The sequence below is a fragment of the Manacus vitellinus genome, unplaced genomic scaffold (assembly GCF_001715985.3).
Source record: "Manacus vitellinus isolate BGI_N305 unplaced genomic scaffold, ASM171598v3 scaffold_16_pilon, whole genome shotgun sequence".
Classification (NCBI taxonomy): domain Eukaryota; kingdom Metazoa; phylum Chordata; class Aves; order Passeriformes; family Pipridae; genus Manacus; species Manacus vitellinus.
Window position 1 is genome coordinate 14914177 of NW_021939189.1, and position 23886 is coordinate 14938062.

The 23886-nt window shown below is 39.7% G+C and overlaps 1 protein-coding gene across 1 annotated transcript in view; it reads right to left on the reverse strand.

Moving 5' to 3' along the window:
* The window catches only part of THSD4 (thrombospondin type 1 domain containing 4), a 240723-nt gene that overhangs the window by 17175 nt on the left and 199662 nt on the right, over positions 1-23886 (reverse strand). The window contains exons 8-11 of the mRNA XM_025894836.2: positions 7695-7870; positions 3740-3836; positions 2574-2816; positions 1342-1471 (exon numbers count right to left, since the gene is read on the reverse strand). Coding sequence (XP_025750621.1) covers positions 1342-1471; positions 2574-2816; positions 3740-3836; positions 7695-7870 — 646 coding nt within the window. The remainder of the gene's footprint in view (positions 1-1341; positions 1472-2573; positions 2817-3739; positions 3837-7694; positions 7871-23886) is intronic.

Here is a 23886-nt window from a genome sequence, read left to right on the forward strand (position 1 = left end):
GTTTAAGATGTACAACGTAAAGGTTTTCTGCAGCAAAGACACTAAAAAATGGCAGTAACACAAAAATTATGTAATGTAATGCATCCAGGCATTCATTCATCAGCAAAACTGAAATAGCAAATGATAAGCAATGAATAAATACAATTCATTTTAGAGATGAAAAAAATCCCTAGATATATTCTTCTCATTTCAAGATTTCATTGTATTTATTTTGTCACCTTTGTACAAATATGTCATTTTCCCCTTTCAGTTTTCATTTCAAGCATGAAGACAGACACAAATAAGGGAAGTATCTGAACTGTTCACATATTTTATTTCAGAACTCTTGTGGAGAATAAGCAAAATAGTTGTATTTAAATATTTAAATTTCTTTGCTTATATTCTTGACATTATCCTGAATTAATATGAGTTGTTAGAAGGAAAAAGGTGAGAAAAATGCTTTTGGTAAGAGAAGACATCTCCATGTAAAAGGCTTCAGAAATTCCTGAGTATCTAATACACACCAGGAAATTGCTTTCAGACATCTCTGACACTGTAACAGCACTTACACCACTGGAAATCTCCATGGGATAAGGAGATTCTGCTGCTCAGAAGAGAACTGAGGAGTGTAACCACCAGAGAGACGGAAAATTGACAACATTGCTAAAATGGCAACTGGGTTTAACCCTTTTCCTGGTTTGCTCCCTGAATGAATTGTCCTTTTGGGTGGGGGGTGATATTTTTATTTTTCATTATTGACTATTTAAAACCTGTTGCTCAGCCAATTGCAATGCACAGTGTCATTTCAGAAGGAAATCACTGCTGAGCTGGACTAGTGTGCTGGAAATGAGGACCACCACTTCAGAATCCAGTCTTGGAGCTGAAGAACTACCCAATTCAAAGAGAGGGGGTATTTACCAGGGAGCTGCTGTGAGCACTATCTCATCTTTAAATATGACCCATGGAATGAAAAGGTGGCCACTGCAGCACCTGGATCTAATGTGGAGTGACAGAACCCACAGAGCCTCTTCTTTAGACAGGTATGTGCAGAAACCTCTCACTTGAAAAAACATGTACCCACAGAGACCATGTAGCCTGTGCCTGCCTGAACAATCACACACATTTGGAGGAGCTGCTACACTTACTTTTGCCAACTTCCCTCTTGCCTGCTCCAAACACTGTTCTCCCCGTGAAGGGGAAGAAGGTCAACAACAACTAAGGAAAAAAATCCACTACACTTTCTGACACAAGGGCACAGTACTTAGAAGATCAAACTAGTTTCCTGCTCAGAACAGCCTCTTTCACAGACAAAACCTCAACGGCACTGCCTTATTTCACATGACATAAATTGTAATATCTTACAAAGCTGGACATGGGAAGAGGTTGCAGGCCTCCTCTTCTGGGATGGGTTTGGTACTGCTGTCACAGTAACCCTCGGGGACCTCCTCGTGAGTGATTCTGTTGACACAGTGGAAAATCGGGTACTGTGATCCTGAAATGGAGAAGAAAATTAGGTGAAGGATTGCAAAAGACTCTGCAGTTCTAACAGTAGCATCCAACACTGACGTAGAAAGGAAAAGCATAACTTGACAACAGGAAATACAGACTTTATCCCAAATTTCCAAATGTAAGAGCTGAATGCTGTACTGTTTACATTGTCATACTATGGAAAGTATTTGGTATATAGAAAGTATAGCACAGCACTGTAGGAAAGGCTGAGAAAACATGTCCCTGGGCCTGCATAAGATCTTTACAGTGCAGAGAGTACAAACATTAAGTATTTAGGCAATTCAAAAAACATGCAGCTAAGAGGCCACAATACAGGCTTGGCAGGAGGAAAAAACTAGCAGTTATTCTGTTGAGCTTCTGGAAAGAGACTGAGCCTCCTGACTTCAGAGTTACATGGAGAGTAAATACAGGAGAACATCATCCACTTTACCTGGATTTTGCAAAGATCCATCAGGCAAAGCTTACAGGTTACACATCACCAAAAATGACTACTCTTCATATTTAATGCTCAGTCTTTAAGTAACTTTCGTGCCAGAGCAGAAAGACAGAACTCTACTATTACTACAAAGAGCCAACATGTGAGCTTGTATTTGGTAAACAAAAAGTTAAAGTACATGAACTCAGCCAAGGAGAAGTGGCCAAGGTACAACCAACAACTGCCAGTTCAACCACTTGAAGCCAAACCACTGACTTAAAAATTTTAGTGATTTTAGTTGTTTTGGGTTATTCTACAGCAAATAACTCTGAACGACTAATTATTTATTGGTATTGGAGCCTGATTAGTGCAGAAACTCAGGATTAGGCTGAGAAAGAAACCACAAACAGGAAAATTAACTTTGAACTGAAAATGCAAGATTTTGCTTAGGTTAGACCTAACTTTCTTGCACAGAATGAAATGAACACCAGTGGAATGCTATTCAACCAGACAAGCAGATAGGCAGTTTACACTTCTTCCCACAAACTTCCTGGAATGCTTTCCTCCCTTTCCTGGAATGCTTTCCTTCGCAGATTTCAGATTTGTCATTTTGCCTTTGAACCCTCCCACGAGCCATCTCTTTTCTGTGCATGGTGCCCAAAGCACTCACCTTTCCCACAGGTAGTAGTGCACTCAGTTTTTCCAACCTGTTTCCAGTTGTGTTCTCGGTTTTGCCTTGGCTGTTGCATAGCAGGCACCTGGTTTTCTGGTTGATGAGAAGGAAATCTTCCTGGCTGAATAACTGGAAAAGTTCCAGCTGACTGTCCAGTGAGAATGTCTGTCTCTCTGTGCAAATCCTCATCCTCATGACTTGTACCTTCTGGCATTCCCAACTGACCATTCAATGGCTCCCCTGATGATGGACACACAGAAAAGTAAAATAATGAGAATGAGCCTCACATGCAAATGTCAAGTCTATAGTCTGATCCACTAATAATCAGAACTGGAGTTTCATTAAATTTGGAAGCAGCTTTAATCTGCTATGTAGAGAATTCCTAATAGTGACCTGCAAAGACTGTGTTGTTTTAAACTAAGATAACCAAGTCTCAGCCTGCAAATACATCAAGACTCTCCAAACACACTATAGAGTTAATGCACCCAGTGTGTCAAAATCTCCCAAAGCTTTTTTGTTTTGTACCATGCTCTGCATCCTGGGCCTCCCCATGGCCCAGTCCAGCTGCTCCTCTTTACAAACAGGCTGCAAACAGACCTAGAAATTTGTCAAGGCAAGTCACGACCATCAAAACAAGGACCAAATTCACTTGCAAATGTTCTGCTGTCCTTCAGGACTCCCTAGAGCACACACAGCACACATCCACAGCTCAGGCAGGAGCACGGGCTGCCCAGATTCTGCCTTGGGACAGAAACACTGTTCTGTTTGATCCTCTCCAGTTGGGAGAGGAAAAAGAAACTGTGAAGGGTTGTTTCAAATTATCTCACACTCGGAAAAGAAAAATCATGTTTTATTTCATTTCTGAGAGAAGGTTACAACGCTCCAGCTCATGCAAACTCATGGCTAAAATTTTGATAACAGAACTGTTACTGAAAGCAGAAATCTGTGAGCAGATTCCCAGCTAAAGTATAAATAATCCTTGCCTGTATTAATTCACTGAAATTACTAAATCTATGCTGACATCTCATTCAACGTGTAGGGTGAAATTCTGGGCCCCTCCCACATCAATGGCAGCATTTACACTGAATTTAATGGTATGAATTTCTCCATTAGTTTATTGGGTAACCAAATGTGTTAAATAATAGGAAATGGTGGCATTTTACCTGGCCTCCTGTGAGCAAGCAGCTGAGGACTAATGACATTGTCTCCTGGAATGATATACTCGTAATGGATACCTGGGTTAGGCTGCTGATGTATCATCTAAAAAGAAAAACAGCCATATATTGAGTCCTTCCATTTGTTACTACTACTTAAATATCAACTTGAACTGCTCAGCTACATAACATCATTTTTCATGGTCGTGTTAGAAGCAGTGACTAATGACTGTCTCCAGAAAATACAAGAAGGAAACACAAGTTACTGTGTGTTTGTAAAGAAGAAAATACAAGTCACTATTTGCAAGGAAGAAAATACAAGTTACTGTGTTTGCAAACTGAGCCAGCTTATGATGGCACAAAAACTATTTGTCTAAATCTTCTTCGAAAAACATCAAACTGCCATGCTTGGGGCCGAGGTGGGCTGTGGCTGCACCAGCCATGGCTGTGCCTCTCAGCAGTGGGAGCAGCAGAGGCTCATACCAGGCCTCAGCAGCAGAAGAGACGGTCCTGAGGTCAACAAAACATTCTCAGAGAGCAGGAGCTTGACAGATGCCTGAGGAAATGAAAGCAAGGGAGGGACAAAGCAGAGAAAAACAAATACCACAACTCCTGATCGACACATTTGGCCTTCTACCTTTTAAAGGTTCACTGTGGAACTTGAACAGAGCCCATGCACGGAGCACACACGTGTTATTCTGCGTGGGCACCTCCCAAATCCAAGTGTTCCTTCCCACACCACACAGACACCTCGGCACCACTCCCTGGAGCCTCAGCAACCACCCAGCTAAAACTACTGACATTGTGCTGCCCTGGCCATGAGCTCTGCTCCTCAAAGGTGGAGTGAACACATTCCAAAGGCCCACGTTCCTGTCACAGCAGCTGAAGAGTGCCTGTGCAACCCTCCTGCATCCTTCCACGCTCATTTGCAGCTGAATGAAGGTGTAATCTAAGTGCAGCCAGACTCCCACTGCTTTACAGCAAGCCACAACTCTATCAAAGTGCTCATTATGAAACACAGGCAGGATCTATAAGGTAAATGTGAGAGTGAAGCTGAGTGTTTTCAGAGCACTGCTACACAGGCCCATGTGAGCTGACACCAGGCAGGCTCTGACAGTCCCTGTTACTTTGGGTGCTTGTTTAAGCAGAGGCAGAATGGGACCTGAGCAAGCTTTGACTTTATAACAGCTTTTTAAAGCTGTCAGGAGCACACTCCATACCCAACTGGCTTCTGTCATGTTGTTGCTGTGAGCCTGAGCATTCTCACACTAGGAATGCAGGGGTATCATAAGCTGCTAATTTCACTACTTTTGCTTTGATTACTTCAGTACTGCTTCTAATGATACTTATGCTTTAGTCCTGAACTCTCAGTGGGGATTAGTCTGGTAGAAGCCTCAGATTACACTCCAAGTACCTTTTTTAAAAAACAAACAAACCAACCCAAAAAACCTCCAAGCAAACAGCAGAGCTTGCACTAGCTCCTTGGTTCTGACAATCCATGGACCTAAAAGAAAAAAGTCATGCTATGCTAATGGCCTAATGACCCAGCAGAGTACAATTAACGCTTCAAGGCTTCGCTAAGTTCGTCACATCAATTAATACCAACTAGGGATTCAGACCTTTGTTTTTCCTTGTTTCAGAATCACTTTTTCCTTGCCAAGTATAATAGCTGTTCCTCTAAAACCTGTCCCTCAGAGATCACTCACTTTTCTGAATCATCTAATAATGCACAGCCTGTAGTATTTTTTTGTAAGGGTTGGTCCTTCCAATGTCACTTTGTTATCCAAAAAATACACCCTCTTTGTGTTTGGTCCTGAGAGAACCAAGAATTGTGAGCTGACTTCAGCAGAAGAGTAACGTTGCCCCTTCCAGAACCAGGACTCTGCTCTTTAGATGGTTCCAGGAGCAGCTTTCCAGTTGTTCATATGGTTTTAGCATCACATTTCTCAAAACAACTGACAGACATGTTATAAAGAGTTTAACTGCTGAAGTCCCTAATTAGTATATTGTCCCAGTTTTCCTGCAGGAAAATTCCTGCAATGATAGAATAGTTTGCTCTGAGTTAGTGGACCTGAGTCTTTGTAGCAACGTTTACTTCACACTTGGACAGAACTTGCATCTCTTTATCTTGCTGTTATAACCTCCTGTAAATCAGAGAGCTTTTTCCTCTCCATTTTCAGAGTGCAAGAAAGACAGCATGATCTCAGGTAAACAGGACAGAAAGCCATTTGGAGTTCCCATCTGCAAATCTCTTCATTCTGCTACACAGAGCATAAAGATCATGAGTATGGATGAAAAGAGAATTGCATGACTGAGGCAAGACAAAGTCTGAAGAAAGACATCTGTATCTGCATGGCTACACATTTCAAACCCATAAGAGAGGCTGTGTCACGCTGATGATTGATTTTCTTTCATCTAGCACTATCCAGCTTTATCTTCCCACACTACATTAAAAAAGACAGTGAACTATCATCTTATAATGAATTGTAGTATTCCTCATATGAACAAGAAACATCTCAGATAAGAGTCCAGTCAAATGAGATGTGGCAATCCACACCAGCAGCCACAGAGCAAACTGATAAAGCTGTGCCCATCATGTCAGCTCCTAAGAGTCACTGCAAAAGCAAAAAAAAAAAAAAAGAAAAAGAAAGAGACTAAGCCTAACTAAAACATTACACTATCATAAATTTAAACTTCAGGCTTTTTTTATGGTATTACTTTGGAAATATCTGTTTAATCCATTTCCTGACCCTTTTCTCTCTGGGTCATTACATATTAGGCATCAATCAGCTGACAATAAAAACTTACAGCCAAGCCCCAGCTCACAAACCCTGTAACTGCACAATGACACATGGATTTTAAAAACATAAGAGTCTGCATTGCAGAACTAGCCCAATCACTTATTTTTCCAGGCTTTTGCCAGTTGTACATTGCCATCAATGGGAAAAGAAGTTTGGATCAGTTGGACCAGATGATCTTAGAGGTCTTTTCCAACCTTAATGATTCTAACGTTAGCATAATTATGGCACTGCTTTATTAAGGCACCATATAGCAGATGGGGAATAACTCTGCCAACATTTAACTTTTCCCAGCTTAGTAATCAGGGCACTTACTATTAATTCTTCTATGAAATGACCCAGTACACTCAATTTTCCACCCATATTGCACTCAAGGACAAAAAAGCCAGAGCTGGATGAAACGATCATATAATCAGCCGAACTGGTTTTTTTCAATAAATTGATTTACTATGTGGGAGTGTATGATCTAAGAACACACCATTTATCTTTGAATAAGTTGTAATCAATTCCAGTTAGATTTTTTACTTCAGTATGATGAACTAAAAACCTGTCCCATCTGAAGTACAAAGTTTTTTCAATATGATTTCTCCCTCTTGGACACAATTGGTCTTTTTCTCTTCCTTTCTCAAATAGCTCTTATCTATAGTCTCCTAGTACAGCTTCATTTTAAATCTGCCCTGCTTCAAATCTTACATTCTATAGGTTTCTTTTAAGGGAAACTGAGATGGTACCCCTCTGTGAGAGGCCTTGTCTGGCTTAGGTATTTGCTTGTTCACCATAAAATTAAACTATTTGCTCCAATTAAACAATTTTGCTTCAATAGAAAAGTATCCAGAGAAAATCCAGTTCACAAAAAAAAAAAAAAAAAAAGAGAAAAAAAGAAAAGAAAAAGCCTCAGACATTTGTATGTTTTATCTGTTTTACTGAACAAGTAAAATTGGGTTTACTGGATCAGTAAACTCTGAGGGGAAAAAGGCTTGATTTAGATTTCCTATGACCTGGAGCAAGATGGAAACAACGGCAAACAAGTGCAAAATAACAAAAGCAATGTTTCAAACTTAAAGTAACAAAGTATTGGTACTGAATGTAATTTTAGTGTTGCACGTTAACAATGAACCGAACATTTTGTTTTTCCATCAGGAAGGTTAATCTAAACACTGACTCACATAGACATCAAGGACTTCATTTGTTGGGCCATCTGCTAGAAACGACTCCCCTGCAGTGCTGGAGATCTCGTTCGGGCGCCTGTAGGTGAACATTGTCCCACCACCTTCGTATCTCCCGGGCCGATCGATCGCCCAGTTCCCGTTGATGATGGACCGTCCCGAGCGGCTCCGCAGGGCTGCAGGGATGGGACACAAACACAAGGACTGGGGTCAGAGGAGATCACCTTCACACTCTGCTGCCCAACCAAATCCCCAGAGGAGCAGAGGACACTGTTAGGGATTCTCCAACGCCAAGGGACGAAGCTGTTGGAAGGAACAACTGGATTAGTGGTTGTGGAAAAAGAAAACCCCAAACGCAACCCAGTCTTAGAAAGCTTTGTCTGAACACTTTGTATGTTTGTGCTGCAGGAAAAGAAAGGAGAATCAAAGACAGTTTGGAAAACTTTACCAACAGTTTCTCTGGTCACAGGTGGTCATGTGACTCTCAGCGAGGCAGCGGCACACGCTGAGCACGTACAGATGCCAAGGAAGTGGTTTTCCTCCACTTTCTTCCCATTGAATCGATTATTTTGTGATTTAGGCAGAACAAAACACTGAGTCAGACACAGGAAATCAGTACATTACACAGTGTAGAAGCACCAAACAATTTAGGGACACAGGAGTATCCTGAATTGCTAAAATATTCCAGTTATTCTTCATGGAGCCGCTTGGCCAGTGCCTCCATTTCCCTTTCAGAACAGGATTTTTTTGCCAGAACATCTGCAGGACCCTGATCTGCAGCACAGTTTGGAATGATGAGCTCTCTTGCATAAGAAAAAGTGACTTGCAAATCAGATACTTGTCAGAGAAGGATAAAGTATGGAGCCAATATCCAGCTGGGCAGTGCATTCCCTTTGTTGTCATGGGCAAGTCACTGCTTTAGTGGCTCAGGTGCTTCTGTTCCTTCTGGTTCCTACTTCCTTTATCTGTTTATGTGACTAAGTCCTTAAGGTCAGAAACTCCTGCACATATATGTGCATAATTGTATGCAATACTGGTTATATATTATTTAAAAATATAGTAATATCTTGAGGCTGAAACCACATCAGACATTGTTTAAGCACACTGGAAAGACACAACCCTTTCTCTAAACTCATAGATTTTCCAATTTATTACTAAAGAGTTTGCTTTTAAATACAGACTTTAAAACAGACAACAAAATTTGCTAATACCCCTGGTTGTATATTGCTTGGTAATTTATGTTTTAAAATGTAAATTCAAGGTACAAGTTTTGAACTTACAAAAATTTAGGGTCAAGGATCCAGATATTCCAAAGATTGTTTTTTCTGTGCCATGTCCCAGCAACTGTGATACTCAGTTAAAATGCTCTCAAAACTACACACAACTATTCATGTTACTGGGAAAAACTTAAGAAGTCTACATGCATGGCCTAAATGATGGGAAATTAAATTTATGCCATTAATTCTGAAGTAATGCACATTAGAGAAGAAACTTAAATTGTTTGTACATATTCCAGACATCTGAATTGACTTAATTAATCAGTAGAAGCAGTCTTCCTGCTTTTGCTGCAGGCTTCTCAGTGAACACCATTGTGACTGTGTGGAGAAAAACACCACAGAATGTCAGTGTAAAGGGACATCATGTTAGGATAGAAAAGGACAGCAAGAGAACCACCCTGCAAGGATCACTGTTCTTGTATATAAATAAGTGATTTTAAGTGCAATACTACTGCCAACATTTCAGAAAGCACGTCAACCACTTCACTACTCCTCTTTGACTACCTCCTTGTTGAAAAAAAACCTGTGTTGTGAAAATTCCATAGTTACAGACAAAGATGCAGGCAAATATAGACATGTGGGTTAAAGGGTCAGTACAAAATCCAGGGAATTGGACAGATCAGTATCAGAGCAAGTTCTACCTTGGACCCTACCAAAGACTGAGCTGCTCTCCAGGCTCAAAGCCAATCCAGCAGAGAAGGACAGGGCAGAAGATCCTGTGTGAAGGGACAGTGCCACTGCCAGTGTCCTTGTCTAAAGTTTAACATTCAAAGTCTTTTTTCCCCCATAGGAGGGGTTGCTGGTGACTACCCAACTATATAATTTGCTTAATATTGCTGAAATCTTTTAAAGCAGATGACTTCATTGTGGTTTTTGATAAATTCTGTAAACAGTGCTTGGATACCACCACACTTAGGTCTCTTCTATGTCCTTACCATAGTTATCCATGAATGGAAGAGCAATGGCTCATTACACAAAGTGTGACTTTATCAGTCCTCAAACACCAACCAACTCCAGTTTTCAGGTTTGTCTGTGATTTCAAGTCAGCTTGCACTGGCTTGCCTTATGCAGAAACAGAGGTATGCAACACTGATGTATTACCTAATAACTAACAAACATCTGAATTGCAGTCACATGGGATTTATGAATCACTCCTGCACCAAACCAGTACTGTCACACCTCTTACAGAGGCAAAGGACTCAGCAACCTACTTTTTCAAAGTAACTTTTTCATAACAAAGGATATGAAAACACGTGCAATCTGTAAATTTAAAATTTAAATTAGTTTAATCTTTATTATTAGCATCCCAACTTCTGCAAGAAAAAATTTAAATAGTATTGAATCTGCTTTTAAAGGAAAACAAGGTAGAAACTGAATACAATGGGTATAAAAGTAAACAATTTTATTTACAAGAGTTTATATTATTGCATTTCCTTCTTCCTACACTGTAAGAATTTTTTTTTTTATGGTTCTGGACAAAATGTAAGATGTAGAAAGGTGAAGGATTAAAGCAGCTGCTACCACCAGCTCTGAACCCGTGAGAAAGAAGCCCATACTGCTGACAGTGTTTACTTTCAAGGAAATACATAGGACAGGCCCTGGACCACTTGTCCTGTAAAGAGTCTCGATGGGTGAAGTTTAAGACTTGTAATTCTCCCTGTCCAAAACACTCCATGGATTTGAGTGGACAGGCAGAGCTGCACCCACACAAACCTGGAGGGACTGAGTCACAGGGGAGAACTTCCCACCTTTTCAGACTTTACTGACACACTCACAAAACAGTCTCTGCCCCATAAACATGAGCTGAAAAAGATTTTATACAACATCAGCCATGTAAATGGCCTCATCATTACTCACACAGGGCTGGGAGGAAAAATTATGGCTCACACACTGTTGCACACAGGTTAAAAATGAAACCCAGTCACATTGGTTACTTGCTATTTATACACTATTTACACTTGTTGCTTTTTAATTCAAGCAACTGTGGATTAAACACTTCTGCAGAATTTATTGGAGACTGGTTTTACGTTGGTTTATTAATGTGGAACACTTCCTCAACTTTATGATCTGGGTATTTTTTCTTAGATTGATGCTAAACAAATAAATGAATTATCAAGAGCTCAGAAAAAAGCAAGAGCTGGCTAAGATTAAATTGTTATTAATAATGAAGCTGTAGAAAGATGGTTGTCTGAGAAACTGCGAGCACATTAAACTTTCATTTCAAATCCATCATATGACAGATTTGAAAGAGGCCTCTCCATAAAAAGGGAAAATGTTCCTCTTTTATGTTTTGATCACTCTGCAGCTACCACCTCAACTCTGCCCCCTGAAGAATTTTTATGGTGCTAATATTTTTTGCCAAAGCATGAAAGATTAGGAAAAGCTCTACCATTAATTCCTCATGAGGAATTTCTCATACAGGCTGTAGCTCATTTAATCTATCTTTCATCTTTGAAACAGTATTTTAACTAAAACAGTGTTGTTTACAGTGGCCTTCAATAATGTTTTGCATGAGCTGCACAGAGCATTTCAGGATACAAACTCTGATTAGTATTTCCATATAAGCAGTTTGATATATTTTGTAAATGTCTTGCTGAATGACTCCCATTTTTCTAACCATATCTGAAGAGAAATATTTTATGTGTGGGTCTAATACCCACACTATTTGCAGTACACTTCCACCCAAAATAGGCACAGTACCAATAATAAAATGAAACCTCTCAGATCTGGCAACAGCACTAATATCCAGAGTAATACAGTACATTTTTCTGTCCTAAGGCCGTTCTGTCTGGGAGAAGTGTCCTAAGTCCCACTTAATTGCTTTACAAACCATAATAAGACTTCAGACAGACAGAATCAAAGTTAATTCCCATATACAAAAATGATGAAGGGTCTCTCATTTGGTCCTGACCCAAACAGAGAGAGGCAGGGACTAAAAAGTTCTTTGATAAACATCCTCAAAGGAGGCACCAAGAACAGGCATTTGGGAGAGGAGAGTGGGGCTCTCAAGCTGCATTTGTTTTGCAGCTGCCAATTCAACCAAAGCATCTGACAGGCAACTATCTTATTTTTACACCATTAGCACAATTTTTACGTGACACATCACATTTGGAGCGTATTTTTAATAGTTTATTTTAATAAGCCTTTTCTTTTTCAGTTCTGTTGCTGTTTCAGTTGAATTAAAATGCAAGAATATCTTGGCCATACTAGCTTTCTGTAGAAACAACACCACCTTCCCAGCATGTTTAAAGAAAATGCCCAGAAACAGCTGCAGTAAGTAAGAAGACTAGTTCTGAATAAGCATTATGACCAAAGACATGAAAGAAATGCCCAATTTCTACTGTTTATGTTTCCTGCACAAAAATAAATTATATGGGGCTTTCAGAACTAAATCTAAAATACTCACACACTGGTTATAAAAATCAGAGCAGGATGGTGCATCTTGTGCTACTAAACCACCCAGATTCCCCTGTGCAATCTCCTGGGAGAATTCAGCTGGTTTCATGGTACAAACCATGAGGAACTTCACAGAAAGAGAAACTTGGAAGTAAGGGGTCTGTTGGAACAGTCCAATGAAATATGCACTAGTTCAAATGGATTCTCTGAAATAACTCCTTTCCAAAAGGATAGATATTTGCTGATTATTAGAATACACCTTAGTTACAGAGCATTAATTTGGCATGAACTGAATTATCTATTATTTGCCTCTGAGTTTTTGAATTCAAACTCCTATTGAGGTCATGGCAAAGCTCCCACAGGACTCTCAGCTTAATTCAAGAAATATGAGTAGGGCTAAGATCTCATGATCAGCAAGAATCAAATGATTTTAACAATCTGATCCTACAAAACCCTTATTCCAGAGCCAACAGAGGATATTAGAAAATGGTCAGCAGTTCACTGACTGGGCTCTAAATTAGTATCAGATTGTACAAATCAAACCTGAAGACAGTGTCTCTGCAGGTTGAGCACCTTTACCTCTTGCACTGGATTTAGTTTCTTCATACAGGGTAAGGGTGCAGATCCCCTGTGACAAAAACGGGGCACCCTCTAACTTGGCACAGCTGAGGCAAAGGGTTGCTGAACTTCCAACTATTTTGGAAGCTCAAAGCCATTACTGGTCACTTGAACTGTGCCCAAAAGGACACAGACTATAGAGTGGGACTCTCCACTGAGAAGTGCTATATGACCTTATGTAATCCTCGTGCAAAAGAATACTTTCCAATACAAATTTTAGGACAAAAGCCCCCTGTGTTTGCCTCCACTCCTACTCAATCCAGGGAGGACCAGAAGCAAACATAATACAAAAGCATAACATGACTTGTCAGGTGGTTTTAAGATCTGGACTGAAACCAGGAGTAAATCAGGTGTAATGGCATTTTCAGTCCATTTTCAAAGCCTGGGAATCAGAACCTTCTGCACATGTATCCAAATTTTAGAGATTTACTCCTGTACAGGTCTGGGAAGCATCTGAAATTTTGAGTTTGTCTGACTATGCAGCTACCCTGTAATATAGACCCCTATCCTAACAAACCTTACTCATTTTTTCACTTACTAGGAACTTAAAAATCTCCTTCTCAGAAACACAACAAGCATCTTTGCTTACAGCTTTGAATAGCTTGGGCATATGCTTATTTTGCAAAGGTACTGCTGCATGTTATCCATGAACTGAGTAGTAGTCATAACATTGCAAATTAAACACGACACATGGTGTTTATTGCTAACATTTGCATTCAAGCAATTGCTTAAATATTGTTACAGCACACACTAGATAAAAGCACCAGATTGTCAACACTGTTACAAGGAAACGATAATTCAAATATACTCTTCTTTCCAAGGAAAGGTTTATGAAGTTTCCTTTCTTATCTAAAATATTAATTGTAGACTTCAGATCAACAGCCTAATCCTGCTCAAGGAGTTGTTTGGATATTCTCCTTAGGGACCTATCGTATTAAAGAAATTCTGCTCCATAGGGGAATAAATTTGAAACAGTGAATTGCATTAAACCAGTTCTGCCAAGTTTGTCCTGAGGTCCTACTGGCAGGTTTTATTCTTCCACCATGATGGTGTCAAAAAAAGCAAGTACAAAATATACAGGTTCTGCTGTCTTAGGTTTAATTTAAAGTTGTTCCATTTTTGAGGGAGCAGTCATCTTCTGGATGCATTTCCTAACGATTTTGAGAGCAGCAATCCCACTATAGCTTTCAAAAGATTTGTGATTTTTTTTTTCCACTTGCAAAAAAACCACAACTATTTACTTTCTTAAAGGTTTACAGCTAATCATTGCAAACAGAAATGCTCATTTTCTGCACTGCAGCAAACAGTCATTTTCCTTTTGGAGTCTTCATTAAACTGTTGCCCTCTAATTTCCCCCTGCTGCTGCAGTTTCCTCTTCACTCAGTTACGCCTGCTTTTTTTTATGCTTCTGACTCCAAAAGCCAGGGTGATGCACCAGCTCAAGGAAAATGCTGGGGCAACAAAGCAGAACAGACAAATAACTTCTGCTGCAATAAACAACATGGGCTTTGAGAAAAAAACACCCTGATTTGTCATATAGCTGTGCAACCTATTCAGGGCCAGACAGGTTCAAATCTCAACCACGTCAGTAAAATCTCCAAACAAATTGCAGATTCAGTCTGCACGTCACCAAAGGCAAGTATCCTGAGCTTCTCCCAGGGCAGGATGCAGGATTTCCCTGTGTTTTTTAACAGTCTTCCCTGCTAGGTATGAGTTACAGCCAACTGACACAAAACCACATCAGCTGTTCTACACTTCCTCTTCTGTTATGCCTTTTTGATGAGAAGCAAAAGGCAAGAAACCCCCTCTCTAAGCACAGTATTCCCATTCTGACTTCTGAGCCTCTGGTACACACAAGGTCCTGCAGAACAATCACACAGACATATGACATTTGTAAAAGGTGATAACAGGGCATTTATTACCCTTCAGTGTCACTGCTGCTCTCCCACACATCACACTCCATCCCAGTGGGAAGCAGTTTGCAACACAGAGAATACAACGACACACCTTTGGAAAACTCACAGAAATTGCAGTGTTACTCACTCAGCAAATGTTCTGCATCCTATCACCCAGTTGCCAGGCTAATACTGCAAACCTCTGGCTGTACACAGCCTGGAGCTTTTGAAACAGGGAGTTCACGAAGCAGATTTGATGATGCAGATAAAAAGGTTAATTAAAGCAGAATTTCAGCATTTTGGTAATTCTTGCACTGCAAGGCATAAGCACTCCTGAGTTGCATCTTCGGTTACATTTTCAGTTTTCTTCCCATTACTGCTTCCCTTCTTTAAAATTGCTCTGGTAAAAAGCCTTCTCCCATTTTTCAAGCAGGTGCTTTTGAGTGACTGAAGACTTCTAATAATATTATTCATAAGTACAAAACTAATAACACTTACATGATTCCCAAGCTTTCCATGGGGAGTAGGTTACTCAAAGGCAATAATCCCAAATGTTGAGATATTACTCTAAACAGCAGAGAATTAGAGAATACTCTAAAGAGTATTCTTACCCAGAGCATACAATTAGTTAGTAAAAGCATTTATTGTAGGACATATTAACATTTACTGGGAAAGCAAATGAAAGAACAAGAGGAAACAACAGAGATGAAGTTGATCTTTATGCTAGTGTTATGTTTATGAGGTCTCTAACACAAAAACCTGCTCAGTCCTCCTCAGCATGACAGGCTTTAATGAAGTCAGGAAGGTGTGGAGGCATTAATGCTACGTGCTGTTAATTACATATGCAAGTGTTGCACTGCATCAGGATCTCAATATCCACAATTAAAGATGCAACAACCTAGTTCTTCACTATGGGAGTTTCAATTTCCAATTTGTATCAAAGTAGATGGACTGCAATGAGTAAAAAAAGTCCTGTGAGAAATGACATCATTCCCAAACACATTTATTGCATTTTATGAGTAGTCTATCACAGCCCCTACACTGGAGTTTGTGAGAGACAAACTGTCAGAAGGCAGCCCAAAGCTTGGGGAAGGTAAGAATCATTGCAACAAAACCTGAAAATGAGCAGGTTCCATTATTCTGCAGATGAGCTGAACTAAAGGGGCTCACACAATTAATCTACACAATGACAGTACATGATAAGAAAGATGAACTTTCCATTTGTTTTACCTAGACATTCTCTATAACTACATACCTCAAATACATTTTACTAAGTACTATTAAAGATCTAAAAAAAGCTCCTGCTCTTTTAACTTGCACAGAAATTTCCCTTGACTTGAAGGGGTAGCAGTGAATGACTAAATTTCCAGCTTCACTAAAGTCAGTGTAAATATTCTGCTGTTGTCAATTGTATGTCATTTTACCATTGGTCAGGTCTGCCTGAAAATACTGAAGATGAAGGACAGAAGGACTGGCCCAGAAGTAGACTAAGAGAAATGAAATGTGAAGATAAAGGACAGCACTAAAACACACTAAAACTGGAGTAAAAATCCTGGATGTCTTGTAGCTGTACATAAACTATGTTAAATGTATATGCAGTTGCACATTTACTATTCTGTTTTCAGCACCTCAAATGGAGCTCCTGTGGTTCAGAAGAACAAAGGAATTCATCAGCAAGATCTAACTCAGAATTTTGGGGTTTTTTTCTATACAGAACTTCATAAAGCCCTTTCCCATTCTTACTTACACATCCTTAATTTCTTAATTTAAAGAAGGCAGGGCATAACTAAGGTTACAGTTTCTAAGTGGCAGTCTCAGGACTTCAGCTCTTATTGGGAACAACCAGAATTTCAGTCTAAGCCCAGTGAAAAAGCTTGGCTTGAATTCTTAGCAACATATTTCCTATCCTACCTCAGTAACATCAGGAAATACTCTCCACTGGCAATAGCTGTAAAAGCGTAAACCAAATATTTAGAAATATTTAAAATTATTTAGAAATATATAACAAACAACATTCAGGACTTGGTAGTCTCCAGGAGGGACACATTTCCAATATAGCAAATGATATTTTAGGCATGCAGCTCCCACTGAATCTGCAGATTACAGTATTTGGCTTAGTTACATAATTTCAGTTGGAATCTGGTTCTTATATTTCAGAAGTTGATCGGAGTGGCTGTTAATGGCTCTGAACATGATAGCTGAGCCTTCTGGCACAGCTCAGCTGCACATTAGTTACCCCAGTACAGAAACTCAGCTCACATTTGGCAAAAATCCTATGGGTAGATAAATGCAATTGAATTATCTTCTAATCTAGACATTAGTTCAGTCAGAAGGGTTAGATTAGTGAAATGCACATGTGTAAATACCCCACTCTTTTCTCCAGCTGGCATAACAAAAAATGTTTTGTACCTCTTTGCACTCCTGACAACTGCCAAGAACTGGAATAGTTGGATGACAGCTAAGCTAAAAAAGCAGATTGTGACATCTCTGCAGAAAAGAGCACTGTATCTCATGAGAATCAACAGCTAAAGAAAAAAGAATCATAACAGCTTCTTTTGTTTGCTAAATAGCTTTTAGTCCTTGCAATGAAAAACTGGAGTTAATGAATACTCCTAAACTGTTTCGAATTTCAAGTGGAATTTCTCAAGAATTTTGGATGCTCTGTGTGGTAAAGTTGAACACTGTAACTCAAAACACACAGATCTGAGAGCACTCTTGGGTCCCCTAAGCTTAGCCATGAATTCCTCTGGCTCAATGTCTGTCATTCCCACTCTCTGGAGGCTTTCAGAGCCACTGTCTGATTGCAGGCCAGTCTGACAGACACTGAAGTCTCGAATACAGTAACAGTGGGACGAGAACCAACAGCAGGACAGAGGAGAGATCTGAAATAGTTTTCTCCTACTGAACAGCAGACTGGAGCCTGAGCCCACAGCTCTCTGAGCTGGCCCAGCAGGGCAGGGAAAACTCAGAGCTGGGCCCAGCACACAAGTTACATCAGGGCACTGCACAGAGACTGAAGCCAAACTCAGATCAGAGGTTACTTCGGGTGGGAAAGATTGGCTTTGACTAATTTGGTGGCCACTATGGTAAGGATACAGGTGCTTTGACATTAATTGATAACAGATCCTCTCGAGTATTTAGCTCCCAGCAAAGAAAAATAATATAAATACCAGTTACAGACTGTCTGCATTTACCTGAGCACACTCTGCCAGAACAGGAATTCCTGGCACAACAGGCTGGGTGGTCAGAGCAAAGCTGGACATACAGCAAGTCGAGTCAGCACTGGGATGCACTTTCTCAGACATTATTTTCTGGCTATAAAGGCTTGGCCCAGTATCACACATGTTATTGTTTATGTCAGTCCATGCATTTAAACATAACAAAGATGTCCTGGGATGGAACTGAGTTGATATTTATTTGACAAAGCTACCAAACCATGTGAAACACACGACTGATACCTGGAGATAAGCCCAGAAATGCACAGACATGACAAACCCAGAAATCATCACATTTTATTGATGACTTCTATAGCTCCAAGAACAACAAAGAATACGACTGTAATATTTCACAAAAAGCAGCACACAGGATTATTCCAGACACAAATCATTTCAGAGTATCACTTCTCATTCTATCACTGTTCTTTTCTCCCAAGCTACCTATTAAGCTAACGAAGAAAAACTAATTAATGGCAGTATTTTTGTCTGCAGCATAGATAAAACAGTAGAGTTCAGATTCCAAACATACAATAGAAAAAAATGAGTTAAGTACAACCAGGACAAACTACATAATTATTTTGCCATCAGGAACTAAATTTAAGTTTTTCCAAGTATATGTGGAAAGACTATATTAATAACAAGAAAGTTGCTTTTTTCTTTCTTTTAGCAAGAAGTTACTTATTTTCTACCCCCCACACTGTGCAAGCAGATCACTTGCAAACTGCTCTGAGTTTGTTGCTAGTATTTCTAAAGTTTGATCTTCTGGACCTTCTGCACCAGTTCCAGAGGTCTCCTGATCAATACACTGAACAGAAATTGTTATATACAGGCTCTTAAACCATGAAATATGACTGAAATTAATTTAACACGCTGAACATTAAATATCCAACATTTCAGCAGCAAATTTCTAATTTCTCCTTTAAAATTCCATCTTGGAAAAGAAAAATCCTTCTCTTTATGTCTCTGATTAATTCTTATTAAAGTTTGATAAGCTCTATCTTCTCCCTTTAATGGAGTTTCTCCAGTATCACTTTTTCAGAACTATAAAAAGTGATTAGCTACAGCCTTAATTTTTGTTTAAAATTAATATACCCAAATAATTAATTACCTAAATTAATATAACCCACAGTCTATTTTTTTTCTGCATTTCAGACAGCATTTCTCACACTGTTTACATTAACAGTGAATTTAATTTTTTGTAAAAGTACATCCAGCACACCTAGTTCATACCAAGCTGGGAACATTTTTTTTTCCAAGTTTGAGATAAATAAGCAAGTCTTTTTATGAATGCTGTCTACCAGTAAAGAGCCTGTTAAATACCTACCCTCCCAGAAGTCATTTAAACTGGTTTCCTGTTATAAACACAAACTAAACAATTACTGCAATGTAACAGGTTACACATGTCTAGGAAATACTCCGTGCCACTGGATGATAGCACAGATTCTTCCCAAAGTCTTCAACTTTACACGACCTATTTCAACACAATTCAAGGCAAACCAGGAGTTTTATCAGGGAGAGGGCAGACATAGAGAAATCAATCCTCTTAATCCAGTTTTTTTGTGGACTAGACCATAGTGACTGGCCTAATTTAAAGTGGTTACACGCCCAGGCCACTGCCAAGCCAGAAACCCCAGCACTGCTATTGCAGTTGTATTCCAGGGAGCAGGACCTTGGGCAAACCCCTCCCACCCCCTGATCCATGAACAGAACAAGCTGCCACTATGGTGGATAAGCTGTTTATCTGCACAGACTGTGGGCCTGTGGGAAAGGCCATGGCTTGGGAGGAGGTGCTGCCCAGCCCTGGAATATCTGCTGAACACCTCTGGGCGGCCTTTGTGGAATTACAGCTGTTACACTGGAAGCACACGTTGCATCTTCCAATTCACCTCTCACTCCTGACTAATGGAACACTGAAGAGGTCTAACTACTGACCAAAGAGCCAAGAACAGGTTTTTGGAGAGAAGAAAGTCAATTTAGGAGAGGTTTTGGGATCCTTTAGAGGTTGGACCTGTGCTATGAGCACAGCAGGCCTGGAGGTAACTGCCAAGGTTTGCAGCCCTTGTGCAGCCATTATATTATATAAAACAATTGGATTTGAGATACAGTCATTCAGTAAAGCTCTTGAGTCACCTACATTTACAAAAATGCACCAGGTAAGTTTGAACAAATTAACTGAACCAAAAAAGCCTTTATCAGAGATGATTATTAGCAGGTCAAGTAAACATCAACCCCCAGATACTTCCTTGATGACTTTAGACAGACATACAAATTCAGGTTAAAATATTTACTAGTGTTTTAAAGAATGCATTGGTAGAATGTTTTGTTTGAATGCATTTTGGTATTTCCCTTTATGCTGCCTTTCAGTTAGCATCTTCTTCACTTTACTTTTTCCACCCCTTCTATTTCTTTTCTATTTACCTTCTCTATTTGTTTCTATACTAGCTGCCTAAAAAAATCTAATCTAAAACACAAACCCTGCCTACCTCATCCAAGGAAACCATAACCAGTTGATCAAACAACATCTCTTCCACTCAAGCCAATAAAATCACTGCAGACATCTGCACTGACAGTCTCTTCTGCTCAAAAACCCCCACCAAACACAACCTCAAACCAACCCACAAGCAAAATCAACTGAAAAAGCAACAAAAAGGTTAAAGGAGATGTTCAACACTTTTCTCAAATGTGATACAAACACAGTTTCTTCTCACTTGTAAATGTACTGTGAAGAGAAAGGCAGTGGGGTTCCCTAAGAGCTTTCCTCAGTCACTCCATTCCAGAACAGAGGGATGGTGGGTGCCTCAGCAAAACTGAGCTCCACATTAACCACTCTGGGACACAGCTCAAGATCTTCAGTGCACTGATCAACAATCAATAATGGTTTCCAAAGCTTACTTAGGCAGGGTAGGAATAATAATGCAGCAGAAAAAGGGCAGTACATAACTGAATTAAATTTCTAGAGGATAAAAATCTTCTATACCTATTGCCCAAAAGCTGCAGCCTCTCACTGGGTGATTGGCAACACACTCACAGGCCCAGGAGCCACCCACAGATCCCTGGCAAAGCCTGGGCAAAACCAAGAAATACTCTTGCACTCTGAGGTGTCTACAAAAATCTCCACTGCCACCCTGGTTGCCAGTGACCAAAAAAGACAGTGTGTTACTGGAACCTTGCCTTGAGGTAACGTACAAAACAGATCAATCATTTATTCAAGAGCTCTTCTCCCATTCCTGAGCTCATTTCTGCCTGCACTAAATAGGAAGGCACCACAGGACTGACACAAGGAAAGCTACACCTCTTGTTTAAATTGCAGACTGAAATACTACGCATAGTCTTCAATATGATATTTATCTGTCTTCTCTTAAAAAAAATCACTGTTTCAGTGTTTCCAAGTTCACAACCCACTCAATTAACAATTATTTTACTTCCAAATCAAAGATCATTCTTCCATTGTTTAAGGCCCATAAATCCCAGGGAAAATATCTGACCATGAACTGGCAATGTGAACTCAATATTAAAGATCTTGCTGGACAATACTGATATACACATATTTCAAGTCCAGTGGGTTTCAACACTGTGTATTTTTTCATTTATAATCCTATCACAAATCCACACAGCGACTTCAGTGGTTAACAGCATTTTTCCTGATTAACTTCAGTGAAGACAGAAACAAACCCCACCCTAAATAGCAAAACAAAAAAATTGGTTCCCTTTACAAAGACTTACTGTCAGATACAGTTTAAGATAATGGTCACTTGAGAGAGAAAGGAACTTTTAGTAATCCCGTGGAGAGATAAAATATTTTCCATTTTCATATTTGGTTATATCCACAAATACCAATGACTTTATTTTGTTTTGCCTTTCTTTTCCATTCATTTAGTGTGTCTTTCTCTTCAGTCAGTCTCACACAAAATCTTTACCATCTGTTTCCAAGTGTATCTTCATTATAGGTATTATTACTTTTATGATTATTAGGTTTTAAAGCTCTTTATTCAAATCAGGGCTTACTCCATACTGCTTTACTTCCCAAGCAAGGAGCCAGGCCTTCCAGTTGATGTGCAGAGCCCAGGCCCAAGGAAATCAATGGCACCATTGTAATTTCCAAGCTGCACAGGATCTGCCCCTGCTTGTTTGAACAGCAGCTTTTCTACGTCCACAAGCACGTAGGCATAAAAGTCTGCTCAAAGTTCAAAAGCAGTTTTAAATTTTGTGCCCTCCTTTGCAAACACTTCTAAAGTTATTTAGGCAGTAGAAAAAACCATTTATCCAGTTAGGCTCCAAAAAAGGTTAATACAGTTCATTGCAGTAGGTGCTTAATGGGCATTTTCAGGCTGCTCCTTATCCTGCTCACAGGATCGTGAGGATCCAATTAATTAATGTCAGAAAAACACTTTGAAGATAAGATGCACGTTCTGTGATGATTTTCTCAAAGAACCAAGGAGCTTTTGTTTCAACAGCCAAATTCTGGATGGAGGCACGAAACACAAACCCATGCAGTGGTGGGTTTGGGCAGAAATGGAGCGAAGGTGAAGGAGAGCAGCTTTGCACAGCAAGAACTTTTAGTCACTTCCCACTTTCTCTCTGGAAATACTTACCATGCTGAATGGATTTTAAGCTCTAAAAAGTTACATTGCTATTTATGATTAACTTTAGGAGGCAGTGTCTTGAAATAATCCTGGAACATCTTAGTGATCTACTGAAGACTGAGAAACCTGGGAAGCTCTGCTGCTGCTCAAGGCACCAAACCATGCAGGACAGGAAAGGTCTGGCCCATCCCTCAGAAGATCAGTTCCAGGATCTTTCTGACATGGATTTGGACTCTGAGAAAGCTGGATCATCATGACAGACATGAGGATCTAAACAAACATTAAACTCCATTCCACCATCACTTCTGCTGGGGATGCAAACACGCAGCACCTTTGGTCCCACCTCTCTTGTGACACCCAATACTCTGCACAGGATTAGTGTAATTTATCTGATGCACAACATGCCAAGACAGAATCTGGACTTCAGCCTTCAGTACCTCAGGTCAGTTAAACACATTACTATTAACACTGAACATCTGCTTGAAAACCTCCCCTACAGAGTGTGTTTTTAGGGTTTGAAGTTGCCAGAGTCAGCGTTTATGCAGACCCAGAGAATTGCACTAGTCCATTATTCTGCACAATTAGTGAGAGCAGAAGCTGCACCCTTGCAAGTGATGGTACTGAACTACCTTAGAAGGAGAGAACAAGAGATAAATCTACAAGTTAGACATCAAAAGCTATTTTCCAGTTTTCAAGGGAAGAAAGACATAGGATGGTTGCTTTATACCAGAGGAGGGAAGAAAAAGCACAAGTAGGTGGTGATGCATAACAGACACCAGTTCTTGTTAAAACTGAAATCCAACAGGAATTTGACTCTAAATATGCAATATTATACCAAATTTAAGACCTAAGTATGCCAGAAATACAGAGCAACAGATGACTCACATACAAGCAGATGCCATAGTCAGTACTTACAGTTCAGTGTTAACTCATTCTACCTCTAAGACAGGATGAAAATTCAAACATAGTAAATAAAAATGGCACAATTCAACCAAGTGAAAAGAAAACAGCACTAGTTCATTACTAATGACACCAAATTTGCCAGGAAAATCTGCATCCTCAGATGCAGACACAAAATGCACTACGGAAACACTAAGGAAAATTTTATACCATCACTGTGTAATGAAGTTTATCTGCTCTGTCACAGTATTCCTTTGTTCTAACAAGCAGCACTCTCAGGTTTAGATTTTTACACCTTACAATCTGAC